Here is a 27,714-nt window from a genome sequence, read left to right on the forward strand (position 1 = left end):
TCTGATAAGCAAATGCTGTCGAGGAGGCTGCTCGGGGACATGGCATCATGTGCAGATCAGGGGCTGCATGCAGCTTCAGGTGTTGCTCCTGGTGCAATAAAACGCTCCCCAGCTCTACTGTGGGAGGTGTCAGTGCAGCGTGGTGAACATGTGCTGTCTGCCCAGAGCCCACAGTGTTGCTAAACTGAAGTGCTGCTCTTGCATCACAACAGTGAGCGACTTGTAAGCTACGTAGGGCACCCTCACTTGTGCGCTTGGTGTCTGTACAGATTAAGGAGGATTAATTAGGCTCCAAATACAATGTGTCTTATAAGCATTGCTCTGCTTTGTGATGTTAAAGCACAGATTTTTATTTTTTTTTTTTTCCATGGTAGCTGGTCCAGGAGTTTCTCACAGCCCATGCTTTTCAGGATAAACAAGCAATGCTTGGTTTGTTTGCTTGCTTGCTTTTTTTTTCTTCCCCCTCCACAACCTCTCAGTGAGGTGAAAAGCTTTTGGGGAATATTACTTCCCAGCTGTGGAATGCTGACACGCCTCTTGGGCTTTGAAACTTGCAGTTTGCTGACTGCTGATTTCAAACTCCCCTACGAGGATGCTGTACCCCAGGTGTTCAGTAGTGTAGGAGCAGCCAAGATTGGTTTTAGGGTCAGTGGCATCAGTTCTGCCAAAGAAAGGTGGACAGGGGAGGAAGACAAGAACTTCTACCTGTTAGCAGTCCCAGCCCCACTGCTAATATTGTTATGAGAATACAGAGGAAGAGACAAAAGGAGGAAAAATAAGTGAACATCCATATGCATTCTTCAGCTGGAAACATATGCCCTTGAGCAACCTTGAAGTTTATGCCCAGTGATCTCAGAGCTAGTGTGGTCACACAGCCAGAGGGCTGTGATACTGAGTGGTTCAGGTCCTCCCATTACGCTGCCCATGAATGACAAACCCTTGGGCATGCAAGATGGAAGTTCCTCAGGGCCAAACCTGAAGGCATCACAGGAGGACAGCTTGACCAGCTTCATTAGAATCAAAAGGCACCTCCTCTGCCCCCTCTGACATGACATCCCCTGCGGCATTGGCAGCGATGTCTTGGAGAGGAGGGTGTCCCAGCTTATGTGTATGTACTGTGCTGAAGTGCCCCTTGTCAGGGCTTTTGCTGAGTGTTACACAAATTCTGATTACAGGAAATTTGGGATCCCCAAGCTTGCTTTTAAGGTTGGTCTTTTTCATCTTGTCAAGTGATGTTCAGACTTCCCTGCAATTACTGGCGTGTTCAGTACTCTGGTCTAGTCAGGCTGTGGCTCAGCATATTTTCAGTATCCTCAGAGAAAAAATATTAATTGTGAGCTGCTAATGGCTACTTGTTGGTCTGTTTCAAATTGTAAGGTGGGAAATCCTCCTTTTCTAGCACTGAGTTTTGGGTCTGCCTTGTACTTAAGTAACAGTGATGGGATGAGAGGGAATGATGTCAGGTTGCACCAGGGGAGGTTCAGGCTGGATATTAGAAAAAATTTCTTCTCCAGAAGAGTGGTGAGGTGGTGGCATAGGGTGCTCAGGGAGGTGGTGGAGTCACTGTCCCTGGAGGTGTTCAAGTAATGTGGAGCTGTGGCCCTGAGGGACATGGATAGTGGGCATGGTGGGTTTGGGTTGGTGGTTAGATTAGATGATCTTAGTGGTCTTTTCCAGCCTTGATGATTCTATGATACTTACATGTAAAAAAAAAGGTAGGTACTTCTTTGTAGATTAGTGTTTAGACCTTTTTTCAGTTCATAATTGTTAGCTTTTTTGTTGACAAAGCCTATTGTTTTGGGGGAATTTTCAGTCTCAACCCAGCAGTTGAACTTTGAACTTGTGTTACTTAAGAAAGAAATGTAAAAAAAAAAAGGAAAGTCCCAACCCATCCATTGTGTACCATTCATTATTTTCATTTGTCTATACTCATTCCTGTTCTTTGTTTCCTTTATTGAAGTCAGCAGCTCCAACATTTTCTCTCTGTACCAAGGGAAGATGTTCTCCCTCTTTCTTGATGGTCAGCTACTAGATAGCAGCCACCAGGCCAGAGGAAGGATAAGGAGCAGGGACTCCCTCCTTGTAGCACAGATTGCTGTTTCTAGAGCTGACAGAAGTAGATAACCGAGTTCCCAGTTCAGCCTAGTGGCACGATTTGGCTTGAGAAGGAAAAAAGTCTGTAAAGAGGTGCCAAACTTAAAGTCATTTTATGAGGCATTCTTTCCCGTTTTCCTGCAGTATGGACTCTGCCATTCTGTTTCCCCCAGCCCCTGTCCCCCCTCCCAGACCTGCAGGGTGCCAATGACTTTAGTATGCTTGGAATCAAGTTGTATTCTCAGAGCTGGTGAAGTCTGGGTTATCATGCAGGAGGCTACTCTGGAGCGCAAACAAGACTTCACCTAAAAAAGCACCCTTCAGTCGTTGCATGCTGCTTCCAAGAGTGCTCCCCTCATTTCCCATTAATTCATTTGCATTCACTGCTGCTCCTGTATGCCAATTAGCTTTAATTTTTACTATGCACACTGACATCAGCAGCCAATGAGAACAGTGTGTAGCGAGGTTTTTAGTGTGCCTATAAACTACAGAAAATTGTCCTTGGACAAACTCCTGCTTTTAGACTGGCTGACAACAATAGACGTGGTTAAGTTCAGGCTAAGAGCCATTAAACATAATTACTACCACAGGGTAAAAGTTTAATTGTGTTAAATTTTAAATCTGCATAGTCTGTGCTTATTTACAAGCTGGCTAGGTCTTCTTGTTACATAAAGGGGAATAAATCTGTGCTTTAAAATTGTTGCCTTTTAACTTCAAAAAGGGAGATTTAAATATATATATATATATAAATGGTGCTTTTAGAAGCAGCAAAACAGCTCCAGAGCGAAACCTTTCTATATTTCCAGCTTCTTTTAAGCCATTGGCACCAAGCTGGTAAGTAGATGCTGAGCATCTCCTGACAGATTTTTTCTGAAGCTCTTGAACTTTGTGCGTGTGAGTGTGTGAGAGTGCATCACATCTGTTGTGAAGGTGCCTGGGGGACAGGCTGCAGATCAGTTTGTTCGTGTGGGGTTATTTGGAATTTACCCACAGATGGGGCTCACGATGGAGGGGTTCCATGCACTCCCTCCTCCTGCAACGCTAGGCTTTCCCCACCTCGGGTTTCAGCTCCAGTTGGTGCTGGGTAAGAAGGGGTCAGAGGTGGCAGGTTTGTCACAAGCAAGCAAAAAAAAGAAAGGCAAAAGTCCACGTTCATTTTGCTTTTCTTCGAGGAGATTAAAAAAAAATGTTCATTTCTTGCTCATTGAGCTACAAACCACAGCGTATTTTTAGAAGCGTGCTGAATACACAGCGCTCTAAATGGCTCTCTGGGAAGCAGATTCCAATCAGGGAGTGCTGGAATAAGTGTGAAATGCTCACCGGTTGGGAAGGGCAGGGACGGAGGGTTGTGAAACTTGCTAGAAGAGGAAAAGATCTGCACATGGGCTGGCTGTGCATCGGGGCTGTGTAGACATCGGGAGACGACGCGGTTTCAGCCGGACTGAACATAAGCTGTAGATCTTATGCAAACAGTCAGAGCTGTTTAACAATTGGTGCACCCCCAGCCCCCTGAAAAGAGACAGGTGAACATGATGCCAAATACATTTTTCATGTTTCTTAAGCTAACTGTTTAAATAGTTAAGTGAACATCTGTCCAAATTTCCCCATCATTTCCATTTAGAAAAGTCTCCTATTTGAAGGCTGAAGAAAAGCGCCTGCTTAACAATGCAAATGGTGCTGTCTGGGGCCCCTTTATTTTGTTTAATCTAGATTGAGCTCCACACAACGGTGATGCTAATGAATAATGGATATTTTACACTTGTGCTAGTAGCAGCGCCGGGCACAGAGCAAATCTAGGATTAACCTCCCAGTCTCCCCGCCTAATGGATTGGGCTCATTTTTTTTGAGTTTGCTGTGACTTGGGAGCTCTAAAAACACACGCCTGGTTTTGTGACAGTGACAAAACCCCACAAAGCCGCCAGGTCTTGCCGTGCTGAAGGGAGGCACTCGTGCAGGGGAGGGGGCAGGGGGCTGTGCTGAGCCTGATTTGTGGACAGTGCTGGATGGGGGCCGAGCACTGCAGGGTGCAGAGCCGGGTGCGTCTCGGCACGGCGTTTCCCAGCCCGCTGCTGCAGTGCTGGCCCATGGGAAGGAAGGAGCTCCCACAGTAGGTTGCATGGCCTGAGTTTGGCAGGGCAAGGCGGCTGCTGGAACTGTAGAGCAGGGGTTTTCCATTCTCCTTCAGTCTCAAATGATGGAGTCTCAGGGGAAGAGTATGGACTACTCCCATTGCAACTTTTCCATCCTGCAGCGTGGCATCATAGAATGTCCCAAATTGGAAAGGACCTGTAAGGATCATAGAGTCCAACTTCTGGCTCTATGCCAGTAGTTCAAGTGCTTCCTTTTGGTTTGCATTGTTTAAGTTTCAGGGAAAACATGCTGCTGCTTCAAGGAGCTTACAGGCGAGAGAGGGACCAACTTTTTACACAGTCTGAGGTTGACAGGACAAAGAGGAATGGCTTGAAACTAAATGAGGGAAGATTTGGTTTGGATGTTAGGAAGGAGCTCTTTACTCAGAGGATGGCGAGGCACTGGCACAGCTGCCCAGAGAAGCTGTGGATGCCCCATTTCTGTAGGTGCTCTAGACCAGGCGGGATGGGTCCTGGGCAGCCTGAGCCGGTGAGGATGCAGCCCTGCCCATGGCAGGGGGTTAGAAACAGATGATCTTTGAGGTCCCCTCTAACCTAAGCCATTCTGTGATTTAAGACTCTCTTGGGCTTCTTCCTCCAGGTGGGATAAAAGTCCGCTGGTACCTGACAAACAAGGGCAGCCTTTCCTCTGGCTTGGGAGCAAACTTGCTTTGGTTGCACGGCACAGTGTGGGTGGGAGTTATGTGAAGGTTTCTATAACATTGCTGAGTGTTGTAGTTCACAATTACTGGCCAGTAATAATTAATATTGATCAGCTTGGCAAATTGCATGTTTAGAAATTGGTTATAGATTTTCCTGGTCTGTGCGTTGTGGAATTGGCCAGAACCAATGGCTTGAAACGAGCCGGGAGCCTGCATCTGTCTGTGGGCAGCAGCGCGTGGCACACACAGGGCTAACAGGGGTGCAGTGGCCATCCCACCTCACTCTGAGAGTATTTGTCATCCCCAGAGCAAAGCAGCTGACCACATACACACTGACCTGGTGCTGTCGGTCTGTCGATTGGCGCCATGGCTGGTCTGTGCGGCGGTGATTCTGTGGGTTGGCGGGGATGGCTCAGAGATGGGGCCGGGGGGAGGACTGTGCTGTCTTGGCTGAGTCCCCGGTGGGAGCTGTAACAGCAGCAGACATCTGGAGAGACTGATAGTGAAAGACAAGATGGAAATGGCAGAGCCTCCAGTGCTGAGGGGCTGTCCTCAAGGGCCGGGGAGCTGAAGTGGAAAAGCAAAGCACGCTGGTCAGGGCTTGGTATAGGGCTGAGCCATTCCCGGGAGGGATGCACAACCAGGGAGCAGGGCTTGCCCTCCTCCAGAAGCTTTGCAAACTGCTGCTGTACTCATCACCAGGGAAAAAGTGTGCTTCTGTGTTTTCAGCAGTGAGTGAGCAAGGTTCTTCCCCGGCAGCACAACGGTGCTGCCTGCTGGGCTGGCAGAGCCGCAGGGGCAAGGAGAGGCTTTTGACTGAAATTTTGTGAGCCCCAAAATTGTGCTGCGAGTGTTTAATGCTTTTCTTCATTAGACAGCAAATTAGCCCTGGGCGTGCAGTCCAAATGAAGTTTTCGTCTCGATGATCGCAGCCTGCTCAGCAGGCAGCTTTAGCCCGAGCTCCAGCACACTGGTTGGTCAGCGAAATGGAGACCGCGACTTCTATTTATTGGTGCAATACAGTATTTGATACCGCTAATTACACTTAATTAGTCCTTCCACCATTTAATTAAAATGGCTTCTAATGATCGTGCTTCTTTGGCAGGCTCTTTGGTACCACCGGGAATTGCGCTGCCTGCAGTAAGCTGATCCCTGCCTTTGAGATGGTGATGAGGGCCAGAGATAATGTTTACCATTTGGACTGTTTCGCCTGTCAGCTCTGCAACCAGCGGTAAGGACGCGATTATTGCACGCACTGACACGGGCTCCGTTACGGCCCTGCACAGCACCGAGGCGGAGCGGCCGGCTGCTGCCCGTGTCCGGCTCCCGGCGCGGCGGCGGCGGGCAGCACTGACCTCTAGCGGCTCCGGGACCGTTCCTGCCCGCGGTCCCAGCTGGCAGCTATACAAGGAGCCCCGAGGGTGAGGGTTTGTCGCCAAACCTCACTTTACTCTCGCATCCCTACTACTAAGGCACAGTGTGGACGAGGTTTCATTTCCCGACTGGGAGCTGTGTTCTTTTAGATCTCGCCCTACAGACTTTTATGGCTTATCCTTTAGAGATTCCGGCCCCAAAGGGCGGTGTAGAAGCATTCATGTAACAGCAGCACAGGAAGCTGAAGCTAGAACCACGAGTTTAGGTCAGTGTGGAGTCAGAGCTGCAGAGGTGGGTGCCCAAGCACCTTTGGGATGGGGCACCCACCTCCTTCTCCAGCTATAAAAGGGTTTGGTGGTGAAGGCTCCCCTCCTTTAGTTCTCTTCCAGCTTCCTTAGGCCGTATCTGTGTACAGAGCGTTAAATGCATCTGTGCAAAATCTAATATTGATACAGAGCACGCCGTGTTTTCATTAGCCTCGTTCTCCAAATCCGGTGCTTGCAGGTACCAGGAGGCACACCCTTCCCTATGCAACCATCCCGTCTCCCAGGACACTGCCATGCACACCCCCAGCTCCTCAACACACAACTAGGTTTGGAGAGAGGCAGCCAGGGGGTGTGGGGGCAAGAGTCACTTCTACATTTCTCTTTGGAGGCTTCTGTTAGGCTCAGAGTAATGAGGAGCAGCAGAATGCAGTCAGCTGGGCCTGTTCTTAGAGGGACTGACCTGCTGGTGGGGCATGTGGCTTTAAGGAGTGTGTACGCAGCACAGCTCTCAGCTTAAAAGCTGTTAATTCAGAGTGAGATTGATTTTTAGCTTTTTAATGCAGAAAAAAAATAGATGGATTTCAGAATTAGTAAAGCAGAGAGAGAGAAAGGAGCAGGCTCAGAGCCCCCTCCAGCCATGAGGGTGGGATCCGGCACTTGGGACTGTGGTGGGCTCTGCAATGTCCTCATCCCATTGGTGTGGTGGACACTGCATCCCCTGAACCATGCTCAAAGGGCATTATTTGTTATCTTAAGAAGAAAAGATGAGCTTCCAACTCCTCAGCAAGCAGGCAGGGTGAAAAAGCTATGGGCTGTCAATTTACACCTCTCCAATATTATATGTGGAACTTTTTTGACCTTAATGGTCAAATAAAATTGTTAAATATCACGAGCCTCTCTGTCAACTTCAATACAAACAGAACAATTTACATGGTATATGGAGAGCGGTGCCCTTCGCTCAATGAAGATAAAGGTTAGGAGCCCAGCCATCAGGAAATTTCTATTTGTTGTTCAGCACTGTACACAAGGGGGTGAGGAAGGACTTAATAGCCAGTCCTTGCCTGGAAATGAGTGCAAATACTGCCTTACCGGGGGGAGCTGGGGAAGCACGGGACCAGCACAGGCCCCACACAGGCTCTGTACTGCAGGGATATCCCGCTCAGCTGCCTCAGCCCCTGTCTGCCCCGGCTGCCCTCTGCTCCAAGCAGCGTGTCCTTTCCTTCCATGATAAAATCACCCAGTGCCAAAACTCCTGTGCATAATGAAACACAGTTAATTCTTTCTGTCTTCCAGGTTCTGTGTGGGAGACAAGTTTTTCCTGAAGAACAACATGATCTTGTGTCAGATGGACTATGAGGAAGGGCAGCTGAATGGGAGCTTCGAGTCCCAGGTTCAATAGCGATCCCTGCTTCGCTGGAGCACTGTGGATGGGCGCCCGGCCGTGCCAGCAGCCAGCCGTCTGTCAGCTTGCCTGCAATATTTTTTTAATTCTGGTCCAGAGAGGACTATATACATTGTAGTACTTTCCCCCCACCCCCAACACAAAGCAGTTACAATTTTAGATGTACAGTTGTGCCTGCTTAGCTGAGCACTGCATTGCCTGTATGTTTGTGAGTTTCCGGGGTCTGGGGGAGGGCTCTGTACAGTCTGTTTTCTGTATATAAACTGGAACATTTATTTTATGAAAAATGTAATGCAATTTTATTACTGGTGTGAATTAAAAATTATGAATGTTTCCTGGTCATCTTAGCTGTGGTTTGTTAATGCGGTAAAAGGCTGTATTTCCTAGGTTTGATGATAAGCAGGTTTTAAACGTACATACAGACATCCCTGGGACCTGAGTGAATGAAGCAGGGGGTCCCACACATTAAGAGGCTGCACAGGGACGTGGTGGAGTCACGTGGTTTGTTGTTTTTATTTATTCTTGGTGTGCAGCAGTGTAACAGATTGAGCCAACCAACAACAAGGAGGGGGGCGGAGAGGAGCAGAAGACAGTGCAGGAGAAAAGAATGGCTCATGGAGTGGTGAGAGTGGTGAGTGGGACAGGTGAGTTGAAACAGCTCTACTGAGATCACATCTCAGTGGCTTCTATGGCACTGACGGCACGGTGATGTGGTGCAAAGGAAGTTAGGGCTGGTGACATGAAAACAGAGCACATAGCACCGTTGCCCATCCCCTCTATCCTGAAAGGTTCAGTGAAATGTTGAGTTGGCTCACACAAAATACAGTGGAGAAATTATGCAGCATCCCTGTCACCCTCTCCTGTCCTTGTGCTGCGGACATGGCCCACCTGCAGCAGCACGTGCCCTTGGGAGTGCTTGGGAGTGCGAGTTCTTTAAAAATATAACTCCCAGGAGGACGATGCAATCAGGATTTTTTGTCTGAACGCTGCAAATTTGCTTAATAGAAACAAGTGCTGGAGCGCAGACCTGCTGTTGAATAATCACTTCCACTCTAAAGAACAGAGCAGGAGAACCTTTTGATGGTGTTATAGTCATCACTTGGCATAAATATTCATTCAAGGAATCAGAGCAGAGTAAATGGCATTTTAGGCTCTAATCACTTAGTATTAGCAGATAGCCTTTTTACTGCTAAAGATAACCACTGCTTAATCAGTTTAGTGACCACTGCCGTTCTGTGTGACATTTACGCCTCTGTCTCAGTGCCAGCACTGGGGATGTGGCTGTGGGTGACTCCTCTGCTCAGGTCCCTGTCACTCCGCAGCCCATCCCATACGCACACAGCTGGCTTCAGCCTCTGAATTAGGTGCCATTTACCTCCTTAGCTCAGATCAAAGCATTATTTTAAGTTTGTACTGCAAATATTAAAATCTGGGATCAGCTAATGGCTGATCATAGCACAGCCTGGTTCTGAGATTAAAAACAAGGCAGTATTTAAAGGCAATCAAAAATCTCAACCTTCCTCTCTATCCATCTTTAATGCTGGTGTAATTGCTGCTCAGATTCTGGCTCTTCCTCCAGTCTTAATTTTTGTGCCCGTGCATCTGTGTTTCAGAGGGATGTTATACTTCCCCGAGCAGCATTAGCGTTATTGAACACTCCACTATCGACAACCCAGCTCCTCTGATTTCATATCTTGCCAAACAAGTTAATCTAATATTAACAGCGTTTTGTTACCGCGTTGTTAGCTTAATTTACTTTACAAGAAATGCTATATTTGCATTTCAGCCCACTTCTGTTGGCTCACAGGCTGTTTCCTGTCTCCAAGCAGAGCTCACTCATGCTGCTTTGTTCTGCTGTGCGTGGCTGGGGGCATGGGGTGGGGGCATTGCCCCAATACGGGGCATGGGGGAAGGAGCACGTCCTGGAAATGCTGTATTCAGCGGAATACAGCAGCTCTTCCAGGAATACAGCTGAGCCATAGACAACACTTTACCCTGGTTGTCAGCCTATACAGGAAATGGCTTTAGGATGGAAATCATACAATCACAGAATTGTAGGGGTTGGAAGGGACCTGAGGAGATCATTGAGTCCAACCCCCTGCCAAAGCAGGTTCCCCACAGCAGGTTGCACAGGTAGGAGAGGAGACTCCACAACCTGTGGGCAGCCTGTTCCACTGCTCTGTCACCCTCACAGTAAAGCGTTTTTTCCTCATGTTCAGATGGAACTTCCTGTGTGCCAGTTTGTGCCCATTGCCCCTTGTTCTGTTGCTGGGCACCACTGAAAAGAGCCAGGCCTCATCCTCTTGACTCCCACACTGCAGATGCTTTTAAGTATTGCTGATTCCCGCTCAGACTTCTCCAGGCTGAACAGCCCCAGGTCTCTCAGCCTTTCCTCATACAGGAGACAGTCCAGGCCCCTCGTCATTTTTGTGGCCCTCCACTGGACTCTTTCTAGGAGATCCCTGTCTTTCTTGAACTTGGGAGCCCAGGATGGTACACAGCACTCCAGCTGTGGCCTCACCAGGGCCAAGTAGAGCAGGAGGATCACCCAATCCAGTCTGCTGGCCACACTCTTTTTTATGTTCCCCAGGATACCATTGTCCTTTTTGGCCACAGGGGCACACTGCTGGTTCATGGCCACCTGTTGTCCATCAGGACATACAGCTCCCTCCCTGCAGAGCTCCTCTCCAGCAGGTCAACCTGTGCCAATACATGCAGTTATTCTTCTGTGCTGCTGATCCTCAGCCCTCTGAGGAATGTCGCTGAACCCTAGACATCAGTTTTCCCTGCTGGACTGTGCATGCTTTAGTATGGCAATGGGCAGATCCAGTGCTAGTGCCACTGGTCCCATAACTCGGCCTGTTGCACAACCAATACGCTGTGTCCTGGCAGCACAGCACAGCACAGCCAGGTCTGTGAGGCGAACGGGCCTATTCCTGCTCGCAGCGCTTAGAAAGGGGGAAAGAGAGATAAATTAGCTTCAGAGTAACGCCATGCAAAGTTATGAAGGACAATCTTTTTTTTTTTTTTTTTTTTTTTTTTTTTTTTTTTTTTTTTTTTTGCTGTCAATATGCACAAAGAGGAAAAAATTGGAAGCTTTTGAGGAAAAGAAATGCGTCTGAACTTCTGAGTAAATGAGAAAGTATTGAAAAGCGCTGTATTTCTGAGCTCCTCTGAGGTAACTTCTGTGCTCTGAGAGAATATTTCAGAAGACATTTTATTCTTTAGAAGATGCCAAAAATGCAAGACTTGGCACTTTAACAAAACAGAAAAAGGAAAACACATAATCTTCTTAACTAGTAAGTCTTTGAGCCCAGGATCACATTGTTGCCATATAATAAAAAGGAATGTTATGCAGTAATTTGGGCAGTTAAGGATTCTGTGCATACTCAAAATCATGACATTTCAAGGACAATAAAGTTGGCTGGCTCTTGGCCATTGGCCATACGAAGAGAAAACACAAAACGGGATTGTCAGCTGGTTATTCATACCGCATTACAAAACAAGCCTCCCAACAGGCAAACACTCTTTATTGCTTGTGTTTTTGCTCCAGAAATATATTTTTTAATTAAAAATACCAAAAAAGTTCTTGCAGCATTCATCTTACAAATGTTAACCCCTTAGCAGACAGCAGTCTGACATACTTTTCCGCTGGCTTCTCCACTTTATGAAGGTTCAACAATGAGAATAATCAGAAAGAAAACATTTATTTCTGGCACAGCACAAGCTGTTTCTTTTTGAGCATAAAAAAAAATAAAAATCAACTTGTATAGGATTAACTGTGGGGGATGCTCTGCTTTTGGGAGCATCTGCATTGAAATAGTGTCTCTGGAAAAACCTCGTGCAGCCCAAGGATGTGCACAGCCAGGGTGCCCCAAGGCCCCCATGCTCCTCTGCTTTCCTGGCTTTACGCTGACACAATTTAATTTCTCCCCAGATAACTTTATTCTGGCTTTTAAATAAGGAATGAGCTTTCTATTAAGTCCTCTTCTCTCAGAGTTGTTGTCCATTTCAGAAATGGCTGAAGTACCACAATTATTGAACTGCTGGATAAAATTACAAAAAACTTCTAGGACTAATGAGTAGGATGGGAGGAAAAAATCCTTCCTCAGCTTCACAAAGGGCTGCGGCACTGGTCACTTGCAGCCTCTGGGCACTAATAAATGGGGGAGCTGGAACAGGAGCTGGGTGAGCTTTCTATGCAGTAACTCCAGAAGAATTGCCTTGGTTTTGTGAGAATGAGATCTGCCAGCAGCACAACTGATCCAACAGGCAGGAGAGATGCTCAGTCAGCGGTGTTGGTGGGAGGTGCTCATTTAGCCCATCCATCAGGTTAGCATGAAGTTCTCCTAACGCCGGCTCAGGGAGAAAGGTTCTACAAGCAAACTGGTGTTGGGAGTTTGAGAAATTGCTCAAGTTTGTGGAAATGCATTAGGATAGATCCTAACCCATAGGATTTGGCTCATCCCCATGCAGTCCCTGCATCTCTCCCATCCTCCAGGCCTCATGTTGTCTCCCTGCAATGTCAGTGGTTTCCTCCCAAACACCTCAGTGTTAGCATTCATGATTCACCTCACCTTATCATTGGTTTGTGCCTGTATGGGAACTGTTGAATCACAGCCTGAACCTCTGATTGACCACCAGAGGCAAGCAGTGAGCCAGCTGCTGGAGCACAGGTGAAGGCAATTCAGCTTTGTGACTAGAAGGGGTGGATCCTGGCTGCACCTCTCCTAGACCCCATTTAAGGGCTGACTGTGGCTAGGGAAGGATCTCTTTCTGGAGGCTGTTCATTTTGAAGTTTTCCTGTGAACCTACACAGGTAAGCATTTTTCATTTATTTCCAATTCCTTCTTTCTAACCATACCACTTTATTTTTGTCAATTATACAGTGTCCATAACCCCCCAGTCTTCCCTTTGGCTCTACCTATGCTTATTGCTCCCTGTATTTACCCTGTACCAATTGCCAGTTCTCTGCAACAAAATGCAATTACCCCTTCAGCAGATAATTAACTTCCTGAGCTGCGCTCCAGCCAGTGGGGCAGCTCTCACTACTACAAACAGACTGAATATGAGCTGCCCAAATTTGCATGAGGAGTCTGTGATTTGTTGTGAATCATTTTGCAATGCTTTTGCATGAGAGAAGCTGTTGAAAAATAAATTGCATTGTATCAGACTAATGGAGGACAATAAATTCCATTGGCCTTTTAGATTAAGATTCATCACTGTCGGGCACATGGCAGGAGACAGAGGGCATCCAGTCCCTGGTGCAGGGCTGGGAGCTAAGCTTGCCCATACAGTTGCTCATACAGTGCTGCCATAGCTGTGGAGCTTTGTCCTCTCCATCCTGCAACCACCTTCCCCCATCGCTTTGCCTTTCTCTTATGTTTTGCACATTTTTCTTGCTGCTGCCATCCAGCTCTACAAGCAGAGCCTCTCCATGCTGCATCCAGATGTACATGTGCTGAGAAAGAAATATCTTGAGTTTTGCTCAGCTTGGCGCAGGGGATAAATCTGTGCCCTTGGTGGAAGGGATGGATGTGGGTATCATTGTGTGGTAAATCATGCCGCTTAGCAGATTAATGTCCAGTCATCCTCGGCCTTCTGAAGAGCTCTCTTCTATATTCAATTAACTACATGCGTTAATGAGAGATTTCCTCATAGAATGGAGCAAATTTCCTTCTGTGCCTGGAGTGGGATAAATAGGACTTTTCACATACAGCTTCAGTGTCCTGGGACTGACTCGTGGGTGTATATGGCTGCTTAGGAATATAATAATTTACAGGTGATTGTTTGGAGGGCTTCAAATTACCACCACTCATATATATGGATATATAAATAAAAAATGAAGCTTCTCAGGAGATTCTGCATAAACAATTTTCTGGGGAAGAAAAAGGATTCTCAATAAAAAAACAAACTAGTATTTCTTATATCTATGCCACTGCATAAAGTGCTGGTGAATTATTTCAGCCCTTCATTTCTATTTCAGCATTTCTGGGCCATTTCCTCTAACATTTTATCTCTTTTCTTCCATAGTATAAATCCTAATCTACTGTACCCCTGGTGGAGTCAAATAAGTTGGTAGCCTGCAGGAGGAAGGGGGTTCTGGCACTCAAGCAGCCATTGTGGGAGTGCTTGTGCCAGGAGAGTTGGGGAAGGGGTGGATTAACACCAGCTGTATGATGTGTGGGCACTGTGGCTGCTGGGTTTCCCAGCCACCCATATGCAAGGGGAGAGTTTGGGAGAGCACAGTGCTGCCCCACTGCTCATAAGGACAGCTCTCCATTACCAGGTGTTCCACCTTTCATGGAAGCACAGAATCATTAAGGTTGGGAAAGATCTCTGAGATGATCTGGTCCATCTGCCCACCTACTGCCAACAGGCTGTTGTGGTGGGTCTGCAGTGTGTGGATAAACCTTCCTTGAGAGACTACTTCTGCCATGACTTTGTTCTACTTCTTTTCTTGAACTCCTATAAATTTTCATGCATCTTTTGTGTTTGCATGATTTATTTATTTTTTAAATTATGACTTTAATGCAAGTTCAGATTACTTTATGCGGACTGAAGACAGGTCAGTTAATACTCCTTCTCACCCATCAGAAAACAGGATTTTTCCCCTCCTTTTAGCTTTAAGCCAGCAGTGAAATCTGTCTTGAGCCACTAGCCTGCCTTTTCAATATAATTAAGGGGTTTAAGAACGAGCAGAACTTGTGTGGAGGAAAAGGGATATCTACGTAAGAAGAACATGCTTTTAATTGAGATTAGTTGATCCCTATTCCATTAACAAAGCACTGCCCGATAACCACATTCCCCGCAGCACCGCAGGATTTATGCATAGTCTCATGTGCTGCAGAGGGGAATTGCTGGGCTGCGCTCACCCAGGTGGTAGCAGGAGAATGGGATGAGCTGCTGCTGTATATCACTGATCTCCTGCTCTCCAAGTGATGATTCAGACCCACACAGAGATCTATAAAAGTCAATGGTTTATTACTGTCTTGTATTTCTGTATTAACCACCTCATTATCATCCCAAATGGAGTATAAATCCGACAGTATCCAGTTGCTCAAACCTATGCGCTAGCGTTTAGCCCCCCTTACCACATAAATCTTGCCTCTATGCAACATCAGGGACTGCGCAATTGCCACTCTTGTGAGCAGGAGACATCCGTAAAGGGGCAATTTAGTCAGAATAGTTTGGGTTTGGGGCTCCTCATGTGTATGGTGGTGGGCTGGTGGGTTTGTCATGAAGATAACGGGGGTTTCTGAGTATGGGTGGTGTTGGCGCATGGTTGTTGGCACAATGCAAGCTTCTGAGTAGTTGGAAAACTGCACAGTCATGCTCAGTAGCCCCAGAGCACGCTTCCTCCTTTGGGTACACCATGTCCTACTGCTCCCACCATGAGGAAAGCCCAAATACATGAATAAGCTGAGCTAGATTGGGTTAGATAGTAGCACAAGAAACTTTAAACAGCCACATCTAAAACAAGAACCTCTCTCAGATGCCTGCAGTTTTCTGTTTTGGGAGCCCCTTAAGATGTGCAGGTGATGGCCCTCATGGATGCATTGAAAAGAACTTTTACACCATGTCCACAGTTCACTGTTTGTCACAGTCAGTTCATTAGCAGAGGAGGCTTAGGATCTCCTGAGCTTTGTCATGTTCACAAAGGCTCATCACTAGGAGCAAAAACCACTACCAGGGTCTGCCTTCTCTGCTAATTTAAAGATAGTAAGCAGGTTAATTATGACAATGAGGTACAATTTATCTAAATTAAATAACTGGGAAAAAAAGTTATGCATCCTTTGGACCAAGATCTCCTAGATGCAGTAGTTCTCTGTTCTCAGTAGGGTGACGTGGATGTGCATCAGCCTGGATGTTGGTCCCACAGTTCAGATCTCTTGCACTTATAACTTGGCTGTAGACTTTGTAAGGACAGCCTGGCTTACACTGTTATGAATTTGGGTGACTCAGATGGAGTTAATGCAGATTGGCATCGCTGTTTTGTATTTTGTTTGTGTCTGGGGTCAGCACAGCAATTCCCTGCATTTTACTAAATGAATCCTTTTCTCTGCCCTGTTTTCATTATGGAAGAATGAGCTCATTACTTAATGTCTCCAAAGTGCTTCAACACAGCCATCTCAGATCTGATGCAACTCTTTAGGATTACTTCTTAAAAATCCCTCTCTCCTCCATATGTAGGTGTTTATTTTCCCCTTTACATTAGTGCTAGCTGTTGAGAAACTTGTGTCTGAGCAGGAGTGCAGTCATTTATCTTTCTGCCTATCTACCTGGTGCCTGCACGATTACAATGCGGTATGAAGGAATTTCCTCCTTTGTTATGGGTGGAGAATAACAACTCTGATTGTTTGCAATGCTGAGAAGAGTAGAGAGACCTTAAAAGCGACACTGATGTTTGAACGTTGTTGCCTAATTTTGAAAATAAGAGATTGAAATTGCTGGCATTAGGATTTCATACGTCTATATGATCTTCTGCATAAATCCTGTGCCGAGATAAGCTGCTTTTATCCAAGCACTCTTCTTTTTTGCCCACTTCCGGTGGAAGGAGACCAAATGAATGACAATTCTTTTCTATTTCTAATACAGGGCAGTTTTTGAGTAGCTGCCTCCTTTAAAACACTCATGCCATCACTGGCTATTTTTGCTGCAAGTTTGTCCAACATAATGTGATGAATTTACCAGAATGTGATAAATTGCACCCCACCTTCACAAACCGTTCTCCTTTAGTCTTGCAACACCTCTGCTCTTGACACGTGCTGAAGCAGGTGACAAGCTTTAGAACCTCATTTAATGCTTGTGACCACGAGTTGTGGAGTTTTCCATGTATTTTAGATGTCTGGCACATTTCTCATGCTGTGTATGCATGATTTTCTTTATTAACTGCAATGCTACTGCTCCCAAGGTGATTTATGCACCCAGGTCTATTGTAAAGCAAAGCTCCTGAGTGTGTGGAGAAATATGAGGTATAGAAGCAGTAATGGAGACTGATGTTATGCCTGGTGCTAAGGATGTGATAAGGAGCTGTGCCTTTCCTCTTCCTCCTCCTCACCACTTGGCTGCTAAATCTCTCTTGTCTTGCCACCCATACCAGGTCACCTCTCCTTCACACTTTGTCTTGGTGGGTGAGGAAGCATGTAGTGGTTGCACCTGCGTGGCTTTTTTTTTTTCCTTTATGTCTCTAATCATAGAAAATCATCTCTTGTCTGGCACCTGAGCTATGGATTTCAGGCAGGTTTTTCCCTTGCTAAACCTTTTGAAGATACATTGGTAAAACGTTAGCATTCATCATATGATCAGGATACGAAGTGCACACTTATTCCTGAGTTCATACCTCACCTCTCTCTTTGTCTCTCTGGGAACCTCAAAAAGATCAAATATGATGTTATGGATGGAGGTTATGCTGAGCAGTGCTCCTTCCCTTTCTGCTCCTACCCTTGTTTTTTATTTAGTGATTCTCTTCCCTACAGTGGATGTAGAAATAACATTTAAGGCTTTTTTTCTTTTCTTTTTTCTGTGGAGATATATCTCAAAGTACACTGCTCCTTCATCTTTTTGCAATAGCTTGAGAATCCTGGTGAAGCGATCATCTTGGGAAGGCCTGTATGGTTTCTCTCAAGGAATATAAGAAAGATTATATAAAATATAGTATAAAACATAAAACTTGAGCGTGACCTCAAATGCATGGATGTTTGCATTGAGTAGGAGGCAAAGGACTCACATAGTTCATGCAAGCAGGTTTACAAGGCGCCCTAACCCCACTGTTAGCACTTGTACAACCCAAAATTTTAGCCTCCTGAAAGCAATTAAGCACCAGGAGAGTCTGAGAAGAAAGAATTTAATCTGGAAGGTAGAATTTCCCCCAAGCATTCATTGATCTTTTGGGCATTTGCTGGAGGGTCCCTACCAGCACACTCTGTTCTTCTCTGCTCACTTCTAGATGAAGATGGCTTACCCTGAATTTGGAGCCACAGCAAATGCTGAGCACTTAACAAATGCTTCTGAAATAAGAAAACCTCTGTAGTCCTCTCAACGTCATTCATCTTCAAATTGATAAGCTAAATACTGTACTCCAGCATAAACATTTCTCAGGGACAAAGTATAAACATTTCTAGTGGAGTGCACTTAATACAATTTTGTTTGCCAAGTGGCGCTGTCTCCTCCCCAGCCATGACTATGAGAGGGTTTTATTTAAATGGAGATACAAATTAATTGCATTCAGCGCAGCCTCTCATCCCAGTGCTCTCCCGTGTCCATACCCTTGGACTATACTAAGGACAGGGCAGGTGGGAACTTCTGTTGCATGTTCTTGCTAAAATGCTGGAAGGGCACTGCTGCAGCTTCTCTTCGGACTGCTTAGTCACAAGTTTCTCTTATATCCTATATATCTGTTATATCCCATTAGAAGATATGTGACTGGATTCACAGTGAGACAGATGCAGGTTCGATCATGTGAAATCCTTATGTACATCTTTGCACTTTATCACAGCTTACTGTCTGCAATTGTAAAGGTGCCTGGTATCAGAGGTAGGTTTGGACAGTCCATTTCTAGTGTTGGTATGCAACACTGAACTAGTGGCATATCCCTCAAATATCTCTTCAGATACACTGCAGAGATCCCAAGCCACCAAACTGCCTCCAATCCCTCCTTCTCCAGGGGTGCCTCTTACACCATGATCTCCTTTTTATCATCCTCAGAGGGTGTGAGTCATTGCTGTAATGACTACTACTGTGCAGAGCTTTCTAAATCAACGTTTCTTTTCTGCTAAATGCTTTTGAGATCTGAATATGGCATAGTCTCCTCCTTCCCAAGGGAAGGTTAATGAAATGTGTTGCCACTTGGCTCTATGTTGATGGAAGCTACTGAGTCTTGGACTAGATTAGATTAATATACTTTGGGTATTTTAAGGTCTCATTCAAGAGAAGAAAGCCTAATTTTAGACTTTAATTGAAAGCCTACCTTCATAATAGCACAGTAAATTTCCTTTCAAAATTGGCAAAATTTAGGTGTTCGCAATGTAAGTGTTGTCCCAGTTTTCAAGAAGAGTAAAAGAAGACTTCAGTAATTACAGGCCTGTCAGTCTTGCTTCAGTACCTCCTAAAATTATGGAGAAGACTGTTCTGAGAGTTACTGAAAAAGACCTGAATGATGATATCATCATTGGTCACAGCCGACACAGGTTTGTGAGGGGAAAATCCTGTTTAAGAAAATTAATCTCCTTTTATGACAAGTTTACCTATTCAGTTGATCAGAGGAAGCCAGCTGTTTTAATTTTTTTGGATGTCAGCAAAGCTTTTGATACTGCTTCTCACAGGGTCCAACTGGACAGAATGTCCGGCATACTTCTGAGCAAAACTTAATGGGTAAACTGGCTATTGGGTTAGGCTCAGAGGGTTATGGTAAATGAGGTTACATCAGGTGGGGATCCAGCAGGTGGGGTTCAGCATGGCTGGCAAGGCAGTCAGTTCTCTTTAATGTCCTTATAAATGATCTGGACTCAAGACTTCAATGCATACTAAGTAGATTTGTGAATGATGATGAATTAGGGGGAGTTGCTGACTTCCTTGAGGGTAGAAAAGTCTTGCAAGGAGGTCTGACAGAGTTGAAGGCTGGGACACCTTGATTTAAGAAGGACATAAAACTATTAGAGAACCAATGGGGGCTGTGAAGATGATCAAAGATCTAGAAGGTAGGATGTATGTGAGGTTGCTGGGGTCTCTGTTCAGCCCAGAGTGGAGGAGCTGAGGGGAGGCCTCATGGTGGCTGCAGCTCCCCACAGGGAGTGGAGGGGCAATGCTGAGCTCTGCTCTCAGGTGACAGTGATGAAGCTCAAGGGAAGTGCAGGGAGCTGTGTCAGGAAAGGGAAAGGTTCTGCACCAGAGGGAGGTGGGCATGGAACAGGTCCTTAGGGCACAAAGGTGCTGGAGTTCAAGGAGCATTTGGACAATGCTTTCAGGCATAAGATTTAGATTTTGGGTAGACTTATGTGGAGGCAGGTGTTGGACTTAATGATCTGTGTGGGTCCCTTCCAACTGGGGGTATTCTTGACAGTGTCTTTAACAGGGCCCAAATATGAACAAGTCTAAACTTCCCAACATCTATTTGTCTCTTCCCTAGCTAAATTCTGTAATTTACATGGAAATTGTGCAAAGACTGGTGAAACCTAACTTACCTCAGATTCATTATCAGTTATGTGTTTTGCTTGCCCCTGAAATACTTTGAAAGAAAATGAAGATAAGGGACCCCCTGCTCTGTGGAATGGAAATCAGTTTCGCACTCCAGACTAAAATGTGTTTCTCAGAGAACTTCATACTACCAAAATTGCAGTCAGGTGCAGTGTGCTGCTATGAAACCTTTCTTCTTAGGCTGTTCCCAAAGGAAAAAGGGCAGTCATTTATGTCATGGACTGGTTTGGGGTGTTTTATTATTTACTGTGGCATTCTGAAGTTCCTACGTGGATGATTTTGATAAAAAGATTTCCTACACAGCAGTTTGATCCACTCATTATGAAAGCGAAAGGGAAGGCTGGGGACTGAGGCTTCTGGCCAAGCGCTAGAGGCTCCTGTGGACCCTGGTCTGCTCGAGGCTCTTCCCTGCAAGGAGAAGCAATTTGTCAAGTCTGCTGCAGCAAACTTGTCCTCATAAAACATGCAGTAGTAATTTAACGGTGTGAGAGGAGAGACGTACAGTCTGGGTCTGACTGCTCTCCAGAAAAATGGCAGCTAGCTGTGGTACAACTATTGCGTTCTTTCACTTTCCTTTTAATTTTTCTTTCTACTCTCTTTTATTTTCTCCCTTTAAGATTAAAAACCTTCTGAAGAAGGCTCGCAGGGTTTATGGCAGAAGTATACAGGTAGCAAATTAAAATTCCATAAATATATTTGTTGGCTAAAATTTATAGATCCTGTATTCCTCGGGTATCTAATTAGAGGTGAGAAGAAAATAGCCCTGCAAAGGATAGGCATTTTGTTCAAATAATTTTTAAAAATTGAGCTAAATAATGGCCATTTTATACTGCACACAATATAATTGTTCTTCTTGTATTGGGGAGCAGTTATAAATTATCTAGTATCCCATTCAGTCTTGTTGCCATGCCGAGTACCAAACAATTGTGAATGTAGTTACTGGGCACGTAAATTCTCGGCTTTCTGACAGCTATACCGTTATTGCTGCTCCTAACTAACCTTCTGCATAAAAAATGCAATCCCTAGGAAAGAACGAGCATTTATCTAAGTGCTGACATTGAAACATTCTGAATAACTCTTTGAATCATTTGTACTATTATGGGTAGAAAATGTAATTATTGTAATCAGCCTTGAGTCTGAGGCCATGTTGTTACATAAAAAAAAGGAAAAAAAGGAGAGGGGGGAGAAACCAGATCTGAACAACGAAAATGAACCTTGATAATGGAGCAGCCTTGAATTCCACTTCATTTATCACACTAATGGATGTCAAGATGACCTCAATCAAACATTTTGTTTTCCAGTTTTAAGCAATGGAAAATGCTTTCTTTATTTTTTTTTTCCTCGTGGAAAAAAAAAAAAAAAGTTATTTAAATTGTTCCTAGTAATTACATTAGAGTAGAAGGTCAGAGTCAATATGAAATAATATCCACCAACCTTTTGATGAGTCTAGTCCAGGCTCTTTACTGACATAGTTCACATATCTCTGTAATCCTAGTGCAAGCTTTATGCTTCTCCTTCCCTATTCCTTATAGTTTTATATGTAAGTAGAAATCACATCTCTTGGTGTTTTTCTTCATTTTCCCTTGAAGCCCAAGTAATATTTCATCTAAAATTTTAAAGTAAAATATCAGGTGGTTTAAACAGTCTCTTCCTGGCTGGTGTATTTCAGAAGAGGATAAAGCTGTGAAAAAGGTAAAAAAAAGAACAAATAAAAAGAAGGCCACGTCAGCAGCACTTCATTAAAACACCTTGATTCTCCCAGGCCATTCTTGTGAAGAACACTGCGTGGAACTCTTAATGAACTTCATTGAGGTCTTGTGTAGGTATCAATATCCAAATGTATTATCTGAGTCTTGGGCAAAATGTTGGGAATAAGAGAACTAGACCCAGATGTGGACACTTTGGTTCAGTTTTCTCTCTGTGATGGACAAAACTGTCTGGACACAAGCACTGTTGCTCTCCATAACTGATAAAACTTGTAAGCAGGGTCCAGATTTGTCTCTTATGGCTTGTCTTCTTCTGGATTGCTTATCTCTGTTCTGGATGTTGAATGAAGCAATGCATCTCACAAATGTGGGATATGAAGAAATGCTATTTCTCTGTCATTGTGACAACCTGGGCCATTCTCACCTGTAACACTGGAAAGAGATCCCTGATATATTTTAATTTGCTTAATTTTGTAGCACAGCATTTCCTTAAATTAGCAGAGTGTTTTTAGTCACCGAAGTTTCCAGCACAACAGTGAGCTGTTGAAGTACGAACTGTTTAGAAAATACTGATTAATTATTTCATTGAGCACCTGCAGCTTCATCAAAAAAGAAAAAATGTGGATTTAAGAGATCTTCATGTTCTCTTATACCACATAAATGCCATACTTTCTGCTCTGTAACACAAGACTATTTATCTCTTTTCTACTTCTGATGGGATAATGGTGTTATCCATCAAAATACTCCAATAAAAGCTATAAGGATATCTTCATTGTTAATTCTGGAGCATTAAGGACTGCTTATGTTAGTGTCTTTGGACGGTACTAGAAAAATAACAGTCTATTTAAGAGATAGCTTGATTCTTGAGGAAAAGATATTATGCCATATAGGATATGTAAGAAATCTGCAGTGGACTACCTGCCCTAATAACAGCATCACGTGGGTGAACACTGTGGGTTATTGTGCACTTCAGCATGAAGCTCTTAAGAAGGTCTGTGCAAAACCAACTTGGATGAAATCATCCATACGGTGAAATAACATCCTATCTCTTTTTTACCAATAATTCAGCATTTAGAAAAACGCTTTGCATTCTCAGGATTCACCTGCGGAGACAAAAAAAAAGTTGCTGGAAGAAAAGATTTGTGTTGGTTCATGCAAAGAGTGTGCTGCAGGAAGGATAGAGCCAGGCTGCCTGGTGGTGGCAGGAAGAGGTTGTGTGGGGGAAAAGCCAAAGGACGGGCAGATAAGAAGAGAGGAAAGATGTGCAGCGTTGAAAATGGTGTATAGTGAGATGGGGAAGCAGACCTCGGTTTCTGTATCAGGAATAATAGCGCCCTGTGTAGTAACCTCAGGCTAAAAGATAGGCCCAGAATTTTTAGCAAGTGTGGACGTTTTAAAGTTAAGCTTTTAAGAATAAATAAATCTGTAGACTGCGACATAAATCAGCTGCCTCTTTCCCACTCCCTCCCCAAGCAGTAACTAAAGCGATTGGAAACGTTTGGGTCTGGAAAAAAAAAGAAGGTAAAGCTATAAGTGCTTTTTCTTTCTTTTTTTTGCCAAATCATGCAGAAGATGCTGGCAGCTGCAAAGATTCAATTATACACAATGCAAAAAATAATTTAAAAAAATAATGGCACTTGAAAAAAAAATTGCCTCTCCAGAAATTGCGTGGAACAATAAATCTGTTAATTAGCTAATTAATATTCAATTGGGGTCAGTGGGCTTAATAGAACCTTTTTCTGAGACCCAAGAAATTTTCAAATCACAATGTTAAGTCTGCCCACTTTCATTATCATCTAAGTGCAGGCAGTCCTTATCTCGCCGCCAGGCGCCCAGGAACAATGCGGCACCATTATCACCCCAGCACAGTGGGTGCGGATACTACATGTGGATGTTGCAGGCTGTGAAGTAAAAATGCTTGAGCATTTAGGGTAATTGATATATGGTTTCTGCTGTATTGTTCAGGGCTGTTTGTTTGCTCTACTGGTATTTAAGGCAGCGGAGCATCAGAAGATTGATTTTCATTGGTTGCCATTTAAAAAATTTTTTTTATTCTTTTACAAAATTGATGACAAGTTCTCAGTGTGGGACCCTGACCAATAGGCTGTGCCAAGTCGTCCCGACGGCGCAAGGTTCGCTTGGTAAAGCCACGGGCAGAGATGCTGGAGCCATGCGCTCCTCATGCCTTCCTTTGGGTACGTTGCAGAAAGACTCACCGCAGCTAGCCAAGCATTCAAACCAGCAACACGAAAAAGGCAGAATGCAAGAGCAGCACCAGTAATGGTAGTAGCTGCTTTCACTTGTTCTCCAAGGGACTGCAGTTTTCTTGCTATTCATCTCTACCAGAGTACAGAAAGGGGGGCTGTTGTGTTTAATCCCGCCATTCTGCCTAGGTTAATTGCAGCGCTTGGAGTACACTGGACTGAATGCAGTTGTTCACAGAATTCCACAATATTCTATAAAATAGTCTGCAATCAGAGTTGCTGTTTTTGTTTAGTTTGTCGTAAATTTCCAGGCTAACCAAGAAAGGGCATTCAGGTCCAGGCTGCTTGACACAGCCTCTTTAAATCACTGTCACAGGCCCCTGGCACGCACTATACTTTTCTCATGATTAGATTGTAAATGAAAAATACAGTCGGCGTTAACACTGCAACACATGGACGTGACCTGCAGGACCCACCTGCCTGTCTGTTGCTTCATCTCCACATGGTGCTCTAAATGATACTCAAGAGTGGAAAAGTTGCCTGAATACTTAACAGCTAGTGTAAGTTCTTCCAAAGAGTTCTCTGTCAAGGAGCAGTTCTTTTCCCTGTCTACACAAATTCCTCTCCAGCCTTACATGGTCTCTTCCAGCTGTGTTGGAGGTTAAGTGCTTTTTCTGGTAGTAGATTTTGTGTGAGTGGTTCCTCCGCCTGGTGCACCCAAGGATGTTTCCTCACAGAACTGCTAAAGGTTCAGAGTTGTCCCTCAGACGGGGAGGTTTCTGCAAGTACTAAAGGGTACCGTGCACGGGTGGCTCTGTGAGCCATCCCCAAGCCAGGATTCAGATGCTTATCTTTTATTCTTTGCTGTGTTCATTAGGGTTTTTTTCATCCCGATGTAATGAGGCTCGCGTGCTTTATTTTAGTGGCATGGGCCACTAAGTAACTTCCATGGAAGGAAAAGCTTTTTTTTTCCCCTCCAACTTTCCTGCAAGTCTCTGGACTTGTGCATTGATTTCCGGTGTAGCCTCTGTGCAGTTCTTCTGATTAGATCCTGGCTGCCAACCCTCTGCTATAGCACATGCGTACCCTGAACCTTAAAAGCAAAATAAAAGCTGCTATTTCATATTTAAATATATGAAAAGATGTTTCAAGTATTGGGAAACACTGAAAGAAATTCTGCAGTTTGAAGATACTTCAACTTAACTACTAATTGCAGAGGACCGGTGGGCGTAATTTTGGCACTATATTAGCTTTGCCACTCCATGAATAATTTGCATACAAAATGCTTTATTTTGGCAATCTATTAAAGAGCTATACAGTATTTGTGGCTTATCGCATTCACGCAGGAAGCAGGATCCTTGGCCATCTCGTTAAATTCTGTTGATGCATAACAATTTAAAGCATGGCACAAGCTGGTATGACATTTAAAGATGCCTTCACTTAATTATATTACACAAATATTGGGTTGTTTATCCTTGGGAATAAAGTCTTTTTGAAGTCAAAGTTGGCATGTGTATAAAGGAGTAAATTTTAACTGATCCCTCAAGTGGGCCTCCTAGCTGCAAATTGGGGTTCTTGCATTTTTTAAATTATTTGTGATAAGAAGCATTACACTTTGAATACAGCCACTGGAGTTTGTTTGGTACTCTGCCTGCCCCCTCTTCCTTTCTTATAATGGAAAATACACTCTTTGGTAATAAATCATCACATGGAACTAGAGAGGTAAGTGTAGGGTGCGGGGAGAAATGGGACAAACAATAGCATTAGTAACAGAGTTTTTGGCTGAAAGCATCCTCACTTTTGTCTTCAAGGAGAGGGAGAAGACATGTAACAATGCCTATGGAAGGTCTGCAGAGACTGGAGAAAAGAAAAATTGATGCTTTTTATTTGTTTGCCTCCAACACCCTCCCCACCCCCCCACCCCCTTCTCCCTCAGAAGAACAATCTGCAAGAAGCAAAAACTGGATTTTGAGTTTCACTAGAGATAGTAAATGAGCTGCAAATCTAAAATTTACATTGTTCGGTTCTAGTGGGTGATTCAGTTTTCTTCTGTGGTAAAAACAGTTTTATGTACCATAGAACCACACAATCATGGAATCATAGAATGGCCTGGGTTGAAAAGGACTACAATGATCATCTAGTTTCAACCCCCCTACCATGTGCAGGGCCGTCAACCACCAGATCAGGCTACTCAGAGCCACATCCAGCCTGGCCTTGAGTGCCTCCAGGGATGGGGGGTATCCACAACATCCTTGGGCAACCTGTTCTAGTAAAACCAACTTCAGATCCCTTTTCTTAATATACTTGTTCAGCTATTTTCTCAAGAATTATATATATATATATATATATATATATAAATATGAATTTATATATATATATATATATAAATTTTAATCTTGTAGTTTTACTTATTCAGCTGTAGGCCTACAACAGTGGAATTTTCCTCCAACTGGCAGTGGTTACAATAGCTCTGAGCTGCAGTTTACCTTCTTTGCTCCTAAAGCTCGAAAGAAGGGCTGGTTCTGGATTGTAGCCTAATTTCCCTCTTGCTTGTACTTTACGAATAAAGCGAATAAAGCACCCCAGAAATATGCAGGCTCCATGGTATTAGCGTAACTGCACTGATGGCAGTTGCATCTTTGACTCAAACAGAAGTTTGTGTCCTCCATCTACTTTTGGCTTCATTATATATATATATTTTTTTTTTCTGCCCATAATTAATTAACTAAGGAGCAGATATGGAGTAATTTTATTTATCATGGACTATTGATAAAATCAGTGTTAAGTATTTTAGCAATTAGGAAAGTAAGGGGATGTTAGGAATTAAGTACTGTGATTTAAATTACCATCCTCCCATTATCCTCCATTTCAATCTATAAACCGTCCCTTATTGATGGATGTATAGGGATGATGGGGAAGTTACATCATGGCCTGGGCTATGTACCAGCACAGTGGGCCAGACCACCATCAAGGTTGTGGTGGCACCTGCCTCTCACTACTTGTGATGCTACCACGAACTACAACACAGGTGACTCACTAACACAGACTTTGTTTTTATTTCTGTATTTGTAGGGAGATGGGCACTTCCCTAACTTTATGGGTCTGCACTTTAGGATTTTTTTGAGTTACTGCCTGGAAGTGCTTGTTTTCAACCATTCACCTGCCTTGTACGTTATCAGACAACTGATCAGTTACTGAAAGAAAATGGGGCTAATATTTAGATCTCTTAAGAGAGAAAAAAAGGTAATTTGCAGAAATATTCTTAAGAAGTCTTAAAGGGAAAAGCCTGCTTAAAACTCTGCTTTGTAGCCGTGTAATGAGGTCTCTCTCCCTGCAGCTACTTCTGATGTAGTTTAACTAACATTCATACCTACCCTGGTAAACGGCATATTGCTGAATGTTGCTACCAAGTGCAACCCTAATATCTGTATTGTGCTTTCTATTCACCACGTGTTGCAGTTGAATAAATTTTAGCTCTGTACTAAACATCCCATGGAGTTAATGGACCAGCAGAGGCTGCTGAGCTCCAAGTCCCACCAGCAGCGCCAAGGGCTCAGTGGAATTGTTTGCAGGTGCAGGCACTTGGCAATGCCCAGGCTTTATCAAATGCATGCAGCAAAGACTGAAATAAAAAGTTTGGCGGGCGCTTTGGTCCTCACAGGATTGGCTTAATGCATTTTCT

The 27,714-nt window shown here is 44.3% G+C and overlaps 1 protein-coding gene across 5 annotated transcripts in view; it reads left to right on the top strand.

Annotated features, from left to right (window-relative positions):
• Nucleotides 1-8,269, top strand: part of LMO1 (LIM domain only 1) — a 47,481-nt gene extending 39,212 nt beyond the window's left edge. For all 5 annotated transcript variants that reach the window (XM_072338252.1, XM_072338255.1, XM_072338254.1 and 2 more), the window contains 2 exons: nucleotides 5,991-6,116; nucleotides 7,819-8,269. In XM_072338252.1, coding sequence (XP_072194353.1) covers nucleotides 5,991-6,116; nucleotides 7,819-7,924 — 232 coding nt within the window. In that variant the 3' untranslated portion in view covers nucleotides 7,925-8,269. The remainder of the gene's footprint in view (nucleotides 1-5,990; nucleotides 6,117-7,818) is intronic.
• Nucleotides 8,270-27,714: the final 19,445 nt, after the last annotated feature.

The sequence above is a fragment of the Excalfactoria chinensis genome, chromosome 5, assembly GCF_039878825.1.
Source record: "Excalfactoria chinensis isolate bCotChi1 chromosome 5, bCotChi1.hap2, whole genome shotgun sequence".
NCBI classification, from domain to species: domain Eukaryota; kingdom Metazoa; phylum Chordata; class Aves; order Galliformes; family Phasianidae; genus Excalfactoria; species Excalfactoria chinensis.